The 12,218-nt window shown below is 37.0% G+C and overlaps 1 protein-coding gene across 1 annotated transcript in view; it reads right to left on the bottom strand.

The window, feature by feature from the left end:
• LOC136863709 (cell adhesion molecule Dscam2) overlaps positions 1 to 12,218 on the bottom strand; it is a 1,676,531-nt gene that overhangs the window by 146,274 nt on the left and 1,518,039 nt on the right. The window contains exons 28-29 of the mRNA XM_068226050.1: positions 9,887 to 10,108; positions 7,364 to 7,570 (exon numbers count right to left, since the gene is read on the bottom strand). Of these exons, the coding sequence (XP_068082151.1) occupies positions 7,364 to 7,570; positions 9,887 to 10,108 (429 nt within the window). The remainder of the gene's footprint in view (positions 1 to 7,363; positions 7,571 to 9,886; positions 10,109 to 12,218) is intronic.

The raw sequence follows: 12,218 nt of genomic DNA, 5'->3' as shown, positions 1-12,218 counted from the left end.
TGAGATATGTAGCATTTGCAGGTCTTCTTTGGTATTTCTAAACCAGGGAATTGTGGTTTTGGGATTTGAATAAAAAAAGTGAAAGATTTCTTTAGTTAACTTTCTTCCGTCCATTCTTTTCAGATGACCGTAAAATCGTGCCCGTCTTTTTCTGATTGTGTCGGTAATTTTCTCTATTTTGCTGTAGACTTCCTTGTTGGATCTCTTTTGATGGATTCCATTTCTGTACTTTGATCCCAAGATTCCACTCACAATTTTGCGTTCTCTTTTCTCCAGTTCTTCAAGGAGTCCTTTGTTGGCATTTAGAGACAGGGTTTCGGCTGCATATAGAACTACTGGCTTCAGAACTGTTTCATAGTGACGTATCTTGGTGTTTTGGGAAAGGCATTTTTTGTTGTAGATTGTGCGGGATGTTTGGTAGGCTATTTCCAGTTTGCGTACTCGCTCCTGAAGTGCTTCTTTGTCCAGTCCATTTTTCATGATGATCTCACCCAGGTATTTGAATTTGTCTACTCGGGTGATGTCCCCGTATTTTGTATGGAGTTTTGGTGGATCCTCTTTGATGTTAGTCATTACTTCTGTTTTCTCAAACGATATCTGCAAACCAGTTTGTTCGGCAATTACCTTTAAAATTTCAACTTGAGCTCTAGTGGTTTCTATGTTGTTTGAGAGAACAGCAATATCATCGGCAAATGCTAAGCAGTCTGTTGCGATCCCCTTGGATTTGGTTCCTATTCTCAATGGACTGTAGTTGGTTTCCTGTAATCTCACCCGCCAGGTTCTGATGATCTTTTCAAGAACACAGTTGAAGAGTATCGGGGATAGCCCATCAACTTGTCGGACTCCTGTTTTGATGTCAAAGGAATGCGAGAGACATCCGTGGAACTTCACCTTGGATTTTGTATCGGTCAGGGTGGCTCTAATTAATGCCAACAGTTTCAAATCAACTCCAAATTCATTTAAGATGTTTAGAAGGACTTCCCGGTCAATGGAGTCGTACGCTTTCTTAAAGTCCACAAAGACAGACACATACTCCTTGGACCTTAGTGTACAATATCTGATGATCGTTTTGAGATTTTGGATCTGTTCAGCTGTTGAGCGACCTTTTCTGAACCCTCCTTGGTATTCACCTATTTGATGTTCGACTTGTGCTTCCAAACGCTCCAGGATGGCAAGTGATAGAATTTTGTAAGTCACGGGTAGCAAAGATATTCCTCTGTAGTTGTTGATGTTCTTCATGCTGCCTTTTTTGTGTAATGGATGGATCAAAGCTATTTTCCAATCTTTGGGTAGGGTCTCCTTGTTCCAAATTTCTTCTATTTGCTTTTGCAAGATATCAAGTGATTCCTCTGGGGCATATTTCGATAGTTCTGCTACTACTGAGTCTTCCCCCGGCGCTTTGTTATTTTTGAGACGGGCAATGTGGCACTTGATTTCATCTCTGTTGGGTGGTCTGGAATCTGGGTACCTGAGTAAGGGTTCCTGGTCTCAATGGCGCTTTGCGGTTTAGAGCAATTAAGTAAATTCTTGAAGTAATCTGCCAGAATGCTGCAATTTTCTTCATTTGACATCGCCAGTGTGCCGTCCTTTCGCTCAAAGCATAGAGATGGTGGTTTATAGCCAGTGAGTTTGCGTTTGAAGGCTCTGTAGTATTCTCTGCTTTCATTCTTCCTAAAGTTTTGTTCTATCTTTTCAATGAGAGATTTTTCGCATTTACGTTTCTCAGTTCTGAACACCCTAGCTGCTTGGGCACGTTGGGTTTTGTAGGTTTCCCAATCATTTTCTGATTTCGTAGAGTAGTACTGTTTCCACGCATTGAGTCTTTCTTGGAGGACTGATTCGCAGGTACTATTCCACCAGGCATGCTTTTTGCTTCTCTTGATTTCTGCAACGTCTTTGGCGGCCTCAACGAGGAGACTTTTGGCGTTGTTAAAGTCACAGTCATTTGGTCTAGCCTTCTCCTGGAAATCCTCGACCCTTTGCCGAAGTTTATCATTGTCGTAGCGTGTGATCTGTTTGGTTGTCTTCCTTGTGTTTGCGGGAATTGGTTTGAATTTGATAAGAGGCATATAATGATCTGAGGCCACAATGATGCCTTTCTTTACCTTGACTATTATTATTATTATTATTATTATTGATGTCCTGGAACCCGCAGCAAGGTGCAAGACCGCTACTTGGCGGTAAAATACATATGCTGCCATTGTCATTGTTGACAATGTGACCAGCACCATCGCCGCGCATTGGCAAGTGCGCGGGTTTTCTGGCGATTTGAATTATATACTTCCGTGCATTATTGACCTTATTATAGAGGTGAACAATTGCATGGGAATATAATTCCTATCATTTATTTCAAATGTGTTTAAATTTTATTTATATGCCAGGAGAATCTAATGTAATCTAACTTTAAGTTCTCCAAAGGAAAAGATGGCTGTTGAAAACGAACCCAGGAAAGATTAAAAATTATTGCTTTATGATTAGAATAAGTACATTTTGAACAGTAAAATCAATAGGTCTCAACTCCTTTTTCACCCTACTGCTGTTAAATTGATTTACTCCTCCCCCCCACAAAAAAAAAAGAAGGCTTGTTTCTTTACGTTTAAAGGAGATCCAAATAACAATGTTTAAGTCTGTTACCTTCAGTTTTGAGATATACGTTTACCCATAAAAAGAATTCACTATATTTTTCACTTCCTTTCACACTCCCCACCCCTTAAGTGAATTTTCCAGAAAAAGTACTTGTTTCTTTAATAGTAAAGGATCTTCTAAATACCTATTATCATGACTCTAACATCTTCAGTTTTTGAGATATGTGTCCTCATAAAAGGAATTCAACTCCTTTTCACCCCCGCCCTCAAGATGATTTCCCCCCAAAACAGTTTTTCTTTGTTTTTAAAGGAGATCCAAATACCAATTTTCATGTCTGTAACAACTTTAGTTTTCATTAGATGTAAGTATCCTCACACAATTAATTCAATTCATTTATCAATTCTTTTACCTACCGCCCCTCCTTCATTGGATTTTCCGAGAATACATGTTTCTTTACTTTTAAAGCAGATTCCAAATACCAATTCTCATGTCTGAAAAATCTTTCATTTTTGAGATAATAGTATCTTTGTACAAATAATTCAACTAATTTCTCAATTCCCCCCTCCCCTTTAAGTGGATTTCCAAAAACAAAAAAATACGCATTTATTTATTTTCAAAGGAGATTTCAAATACCAAATTTCACGTGTGTAACATCTTCAGTTTTTGAGATATCAGTATCCTAATTAAAAGAATTAAACCCCATTTTCAGTCACTTTTACCCCCCACCCCCCATCCCACCCAATTGGTTTTTCTGAAAACAAAAAATACATGTTTCTTTACTTTTAACAGAGATTAAAAAATACAATTTTTCACTTCTGTACCATGTTATGTGTTGAGATATACTGTAGAAATGCTCATTTTAAAATTTCACCCCCTTTTTAGTTCCCCTTAAGTGCAGTTTCCAAAAACAAATCTCCTACGTTTCTTTACTTTTACACGAGATTCCAAATACCAATTTTTATGTCTGTAACATTTTATGTTTCTGTGATATACTGTAGATATAGTCTTTCTAAAAAATTCACCCCAATTTGTCACTCCTGTTTAACACCCATTAATTGGATTTTCCAAAAATAAAAAACAAAAAACAAAAAATAGGTACATGTTTCTTTATTTTTAAAGGAGTTCCCAAATACCAATTTTCAGGTCTGTAATATCTTCAGTTTCTGAGATATAAGTATCCTCTTTAAAGGCATTCAACCTCCTTTTCACCCTTTTTCACCCTTTTTCACCCCTCATATTGGGATTTTCCGAAAACAAAAAATACGTGTTTCTTTACTTTTAAAGAAAATTTTAAATACCAATTTTTACATCTGTAAACTTTAAAAGATTTGAGATATAGATACACTCATTTAAAAATTCACCCCCCCACCCCATTAATTGGATTTTCTAAGAACAAAAATTACGTGTTTCTTTATTTTTAAAGGAGATCTGAAATACCAATTTTCAGGTCTGTAATATCTTCAGTTTCTGAGATATCAGTATCCTTATTAAGGACATTCAACCCCTTTTTCACCTTTTCTCACCCCTCCTATTGGGATTTTCCAAAAACAAAAAAATGTGTATCTTTATTTTTAAAGGAGATTCTAAATACCAATTTTTACATCTGTAAACTTTTGAAGTTTGGAGATATAGATACACTCATTTAAAAATTCACCCCCCTTTTCACCCCCTTAGCGCCGGAATATCCAAAAATCCTCCCTTAGCGAGCACCTACACTGTAATATAAATGTATCCTCAAAATTTGATCTCCTTATGTCCAGTAGTTTTTGCTTGGCGGTCGGTCGGTCGGTCAGAACATGTTCTTTTATATATATATATATATATATATATATATATATCGATTTTTCATATTTTTATCATGTTACATATTCTGCATACTTTTATATGTACAGCTGAACAATAAAAATTGGCGCATGAAAAGTTTTGAAGTCCTGAATCGGGTATTGTCCTTAAGTGAGGCAGTACGGCTAAAACAAAAAGTGATGCAACTCACTTATTGTTAAACAGCACGTCCCAGACAAAATGTGACTGTCAGCACAAAATGCATATCAGAATAACATAAAAGAATACAATGAAACGGACAAGAAACTACCATAATGGTTACATAAATATGTGAAGTAACAGACATACCTGGCAAGTGAGGCTCGATGTGAAGCACTTTACAGCATGTCAGTGTTAGTGTAGTGGAAAGGTCGTTGGTTATCTACCAGGAGATCTGGGGTTCGAAAACTAGTATCGGCAAATTTGTTTTTACTGGACTTAGTTACTCTAGTGTGTAACTCTATCATACTAACAATCCTTATATTTCCACTCCAAATGCTTGCAATGAGCGCAGAGTTTAACATCACCTGGCCCCTTGAAGGACTGTTATAGAGATGCCATGCACAGTAGGGAATAGCCATACACTACTGTATTAAGTGTGTTCATGCGAGTGCCAGTTGGCTCTGAGATAGCATACCCTCCTATCATGAGAACCAGTGTTTTGAGTCCTACTCTATGCATTACTTTTAAAAAATAATTTTGTATATTGTTAGAAAATTTTGTTGCTGCATAAGCCCAAAGGCCTGTGGAGTATGGACTGTTAAAGCATCAATGGTAACTTGTATAGTGTTGCGTTAACCAAATATGTGTGTTTTTATTCACTGTGAAACCTGGCATTGAGCTATCTTATTATGTTAGTCCTAAAAGAGACTGTTTTAGGCATGACCTAATACCTCGTCCAGTATCAAGTCTCCATTTGGAGGCGACATGACGTTGACTCAAGAAGGTCCCTAGAGTATTCCTCATCGAGGGCGATCTTCTCCCATACACTCAACATATTACCCCATGCATCATACAAACACTGGGGAGGGTGAGACCAGTGTTTCTTTATATGGTGTCTCCACCTTGCCCACGCGTGTTCAATGGGTTTCAAGTCTCGAGCAGTTCGGTGGTGTCCTGCTCAGAAAGCTAGCCCTGAACATGACCGCTTGCATGGGTTGGGGAGTTGTCTTGTACAAACTGTAGTACCTCATTTGGATAGTGCTCTCTCATACTCGGAACCATAATATTCTGCAGAATATCCAAATATTGGTCCAATGTGAGACGGTCATCTATCCGATGAAGCACTCCAGCCCCATCAGATTATATCCACCAACAACACGACACAGATATGTGGCCACTGTGTGAACACACTCTTAAATATCGTATGTCATATCGGGCTCCCCGTGGCCTGCAAATGTGAATCAGCCTAAACTCCGTTGAAATGAAAGAAGTCTCATCAGAGAAGATCACATGATCCCAATTATGATTTAACTCCATCTCAGAAAAGGCCTGTGCAGGCCTCACGTCGCCTCCACATGGACCATCTGGGATTGAATCTTACACCCAGTTGTCTAATGTTTCATTTATCATTTACACTACCAACAGATGATGTGACTTACACCTCATATTTTTTCTATACCTGGCAATGCAGAATATCACTGTCCTTTCACTAAAAGTTTCAAGTAAGGAAATGGTCGGAAGGGAGGATGGGAGAAATTTTCCAGGAAGGTGCAGTATACCAACTCATGATGAGTTGTTTCTATAGGCTGGAAAAGTCACTTGCAGAGCATAGCCACTGGCTGTATGCAACAACAGAGCCAGCCTTTCATGACCTTTCCCTTTATTTTGCTGATACCTTCATTCTTCCTTTTCTTTTCCTCTGATTAGTGTTAAGAGAGGATGGTTGGCCAGTTTTACTTCCTCTTAAAACAATAACCACCACCATCACCACCACCACCACCACGACTACTTCACCATAAAGAAAGTTAGGAGAATTTCTGCCTCAGCATCAGTGTGCTCTTCCAAAAGTAGCATGCAGGTGGTAAGATCCACTGGACAGAATGTTACTTCACAGTGTGAGAAACCACAAAGCCTCATGACATCATTATAAAGGTAGTACACTGTGCAGGCCTCACACCTCGAATGCATCTGGTCTAAAAGCAAAGCTGTTCTTATTCATGGCATTTTGTTACGTAATCATTATATGAAGTTGGAGGTGAGGTATGAAAGCATTTACGGTAAAAGCACTTCTTTCCTGTTGTAGACAAACTTCCAGCTAATATAATATAATATAACATATTGGAAATAAGGATTAGAGAAAAGGTGGAACATCAATTAAAGGGGGAACAATTTGGATTCAGAAGTGGAAGGTGAACAGTGAAACCCATTTTCATTCTGAGACAAATCATGGGAAAGAGATGAAGGCTAAAGAAGTAATGTACAAGGGATATCACTTACCTATAATGACATATGCAGCAGACACTTGAACAATTACTCAGAGAGATGAGAGTAGAGTGCAGGTAGCTGAAATGAAATTCCTGAGGAGTATGGTACAGAGGACAAGGAGGGATAGAGTGAGAAATTTAGACATATGAAAAGAGCTAAATGTGCAAAAATAAAATGAAAAACTGGAACAGAACAGACTGAGATGGTTTGGATATGTCAAGTGGATGAAGGAAGATATACTGCAAAGACAAGCACTGGAAAGACAAATAACAATGAAAAGAGGATGTGGAAACCAAAATACAATGGATAGACTCTGTGAAGAACAGCATAGGACAACGGAACCTGGACTAGAACACAGTGTTGGATGAAGAATGGTGGAGAGTCGGGACAAAGTGGAGAGGGACCATATTCGCCCCCACCCAGTGTCAGCTGGAAAAGGGGAAATGATGATGATGGTGATATAAATGTGTAAAACAAACAAAATATATTTAATATTTATTGTCAACGTTTTCTTTAAGTAGCAACTTACCTTGCATCCAGTCAGAATTTCCTTTCTTGTACTCTATTATAAAATACAGTATTGGACATCCTCCATCCTGCCATGTGGAGAGAAAAAGTATCACAGATGTCTTATTCACCTGTAGAAAGTGACTGGCTGATGGTACTATTGGTTTGCCACCTTTTGTGGTGGCTGTCTCTATCCTGCTGGCTACTCCACTTCCAATCTTATTGAATGCTTTTAAAAAATAGGAGAAAAAAAGAGAAAGTCAAAAGACTGTCAGATAAAGGCAGAGTAATTGTAGAAGAAATGTAGTTAAGTACAGATTGAAAAAAATAGAAAGTTAGTTATTACACTAAAGAAATATATATATATATATATATATATATATATATATATTTGCAAGTTGCTTTACGTCACACCGACACAGATAGGTCTTATGGTGACAGCGGGACAGGAAAGGGCTAGGAGTCAGAAGGAATCAGCCATAGCCTTAATTAAGGTACAGCCCCAGCATTTGCCTGGTGTGAAAATGGGAAACCATCGAAAACTAGGTCACTAGGTGACACAATAAACCCTTTAGCATCCTACATTCAGCATCTTCAATACGGATTAACAATGATATTCATCATTTGCAACAACATACTAATTCCATCTGCCCATACAAATGGCGGGAATACACAAAGCTACTACCTCATCGCAGCTCTCCAACTTCCACTTTTATACTGCTTATCAGTATTGCCTGTTGCCATTGGAGCATGTGTTGCACCACCCAGCTGAAAAGAACACACATGCATACATGCACATACGCATGCATGCACATTCTTTATTACCTATTAGCAAGTGCAAAAAATGAAAATTCAGATGTATCAGTAACATCAGGGTCACCCTTGGTCTGATTTACTGTGGAATGTTCACATACTTCTGATCAACAGCTGTAAGGCTGGCATCTGTTGGCCAGTAGACCAAGGTCCAAGGAGGCCTATTCATTCATTCATTTATTTATTTATTTATTTATTTATTACACACTACAGGAGTTAGTATCCCAATTACAGTGGAAACTACGTCGTCGTCATCATCATCATCATCATCATCATCATCATCATCATCATCATCATCATCATCATCATCATCATCATCATCATCAATGTCCCACTCCAGTCACCCGGGTGTGGTTAACTACATCATATAAACTACAATTAACATGGTGGTACTTATATCTGAACTATATTCCACAATTTTATCTAATCTCCCATAATATTAATACCTACCTGCGATGAGGTAGTAGCTTTGTGTATTCCCGCCATTCGTATGCGCAGATGCAGTTAGCATGTTGTGTTGAAGAACATAGCAACCATATGAACAGATTTCCTTCTTTGACCATACTTATATCTGAACTATATTCTACAATTAATGAGTTATATTTTTGGGCTTATGCCGTGTAAATAATTATAAACACACTCAACGTTTCAAAAGGAACCTTGCCTTTCTTCATCAGGAGACAAAAGAGAAAAGAAACGATGATGGTTGCTCCTGATGAAGACAGGCAAGGTTCCTTTTGAAACGTTGAGTGTGTTTATAATTATTTACACGGCATAAGCCCAAAAATATAACTCATGAATAGTTACACGGGCCGTGAAAGTCTAAATGATAATATATTCTACAATTTTATCTAATCTTCTATAATATTAATACCTACAAAATATCAAAGTATTTTTCTAAAAAACTAAAGAACCTTATATTGATATGGTGGATCAACACACGACAAAGTAAAATGGCAAAATAAATTGAGCAGTACACGTACAAGCATAATATTATATCCTCTATCACATCCTTGTTTTCACTTAGACTATTGAACATCTATCATCATAAAGGAAAGGGATTAAATTAATTTTTTGCTAGGGGCTTTACGTCGCACCGACACAGATAGGTCTTATGGCGATGATGGGATAGGAAAGGCCTAGGAGTTGGAAGGAAGTGGCCGTGGCCTTAATTAAGGTACAGCCCCAGCATTTGCCTAGTGTGAAAATGGGAAACCACAGAAAACCATCTTCAGGGCTGCCGATAGTGGGATTCGAACCTACTATCTCCCGGATGCAAGCTCACAGCCGCGCGCCTCTACGCGCACGGCCAACTTGTCCGGTGATTAAATTAATGAGGATGGCTCAAGCGATATAAGGATAAGAATAATGTTACTGGTTTTACATCCCACTAATTAGTTTTATGATTTCTGGAAACTCTGAGGAACTGGTTCAGACCTCGGGATTTTTTTTACAAGCCAGCAAATCTACCAAAACAAGGCTGATATATTTGAGCACCTTCAAATACCACCAGACTGTGCATGGATTGAACCCGCCAAGCTGGGGTCAGTGAGCCAGTGCTCAGCTATCTGAGTCACTCAGCGTAGCAGGGATATACGAGTGAGAAATATAAACAATGTGGTCAGTGTACTTCATTATAGATATATTGAGTTAGACAATCTTTCCATAGTTATCCTTCTTATAGTAATTATAAGCACTTGAAGAAAGTATGAACATGATTTTGGGATCACACCTGAAAGTTGAAACTGGTAGCGTGTTCCACACAGTAAGCCATCTAACAAATAGGTAGTTGCTCTTCTGTCCACACTTATCTCTTCCCATTCTCCTGAGTCACGACGATACGAGAGAAGAAATCCTCGCACTGCAGCGCCACCATTATCACCTTGTTTCCACTGTAGCTGAACAGAACTGTGAGTAACAGCTGTTGCCAAAAGTAATGGAGGGGTTGGAGGAACTGAAACATGTAAAATGTATTAATGACAGTAAGTATTCATAAGAATATAGTAAGTAAAAATTATTTAAAACTTGATTGTAAAATAAATATCATGGAAATAATTTTGGTAGAAATATTTAAAAAAGTTAAAGATCAGTACCTAATAGTTAACCATTACAGTTCAAATTACTTTACTTTTTAATATTTTATTTGTCTATCAGAAAGGCTCCTGAGAGTATGAACCTTGTCATGAGGAGCAGTACATAAATACAAAGATGATGGACATAATGATTGTATGTAGAGATTACCTGTTGAATACCGCTGACTGTTTCGTGTGATTGTTTCGTGTGTATCATGACGTATGATAGGTTGTGTGATTGTGATTATTATTGTTATTATTATTATTATAGTGTAATGTACATAATATTTAGCTTCTTACTCATGTACATAGATCACTTTTATTGCCATACTTATATTTCCATTTACTTTATTACTTATTGTGTTCTCTTTATGTATTGCTTATTTTTTCAGTTTGTATCTTACTTTTTCATTATGACTTGGTCTCTTTCTCATTATCTATACGCTCCAAATTTTATTCTATTTTATTTGTTGAACTCTGCTTTCTTTCTTCATTATATGTTGTCCAAATCTGTAATTTTTAGCTTATCTTTGATTTTATGATAGAATAGTACATTTCTTTTATATATGTATTATCTGTAGATCAATTAAGTGGTTAAGTGTAAGAGAGGGCCACGAGCCCTAACTTAACCACTGCTAAAGTCAATAAATAAATAAATAAATGAATGAATGAATGAATGAATGAATGAATGAATGAATGAATGAATGAATGAATAAATAAATAAATAAATAAATAAATAAATAAATCAATCAATCAATCAATCAATCAATCAATCAATCAATCAATCAATCAATCAATCAATCAATCAATCAATCAATCAATCAATCAATCAATCAATCAATCAATCAATCAATCAATCAATCAATCAATCAATCTATTGAAATGATGTACATATTAAAATATATTATACAAGAAAGTTTTAAAACTGATGGATAAGGGAGGGAAGTATTGTTCTTGCAGTGTGCTAACATGCTTATAATGTTTGATTGAATAAATGTTCATAAGTACAAACTGCAGAATATATTTCATTGTTCAAGGTAGATAAACTTGCAGTTTTGTTCCTAAAAACTACAATCACTATATCACATGCAAGTTCCTCAATCCATTTCAAGAGCAAACAGGTTGTTCTAATACGATGTCAATTTCTGATAATTATGCACACATCACACCTATTTGTGACACCTTTCATGTTTAGGCTAACCATCATTGGTCCCTTAACCATTAAAGACTATCTAAGCAGTTGTTTTCATAGATAGGCCTATTTTGTCCTCAAATTTAAATATAATACGGTATTCTGGGTAAGGGAGAGACTGGAGTCCTACTTCTGTTTGACAGACCAAAAATACCTAAACAGTAACCTGACTAATAAATATGAGTAAAATGAGGCACCATTTATGCCAGTGAAGATGGTGAGAGAAAGATAGTACAATAATTGGCCTGAGGGGAGATATAAAAAAAGTCTATGAGGAGTTTCACTCAAGTGTGTAATTTATGCCAGTGTAGGATGCAGGAGAAATAGATGAAATATCACTTTACTTTTATATTTAAGGATATTCATTATCTATGAAGCTTCTATTCATGTTCTTTTAATATGTTTAATGCAAGATCTGTTGCTAAATGGGTAAACTGTTGCATTGTTTTGGTGTTGTTTCACATTTGGGCGTCAAACCTCCTTGATCTGTTGGGAGTTCACTGTATCTGCAACATGTGGAACAGTCCTGGAGCTAAGTTAGCAGGGCGATGTTATTGCCCTTCAGTATATTAATATAACCCATTTTTTCTGTAGTCATATAGAGGAGCTATAAGCAAGATGATAACATGATGCATGGACTCATTTCAATTTCTTCTCTAGGAAAGGGTCGTAACAAATTACTCCTCCCATTAGCCCTGCATGGTACTACTTAACATTTTTATTACATTGTGTTGATTCAAAGGCAATGGAAGTGCTCCTAGAATAACTTTGGGTCTGGGATAAAGTCCAGCAGAATGTGA

The sequence above is a fragment of the Anabrus simplex genome, chromosome 2, assembly GCF_040414725.1.
Source record: "Anabrus simplex isolate iqAnaSimp1 chromosome 2, ASM4041472v1, whole genome shotgun sequence".
Taxonomy (NCBI): Eukaryota; Metazoa; Arthropoda; class Insecta; order Orthoptera; family Tettigoniidae; genus Anabrus; species Anabrus simplex.
The sequence above is the reverse complement of the archived record's forward strand: the minus strand, read 5'-3'. Positions and strand labels throughout refer to the sequence as shown.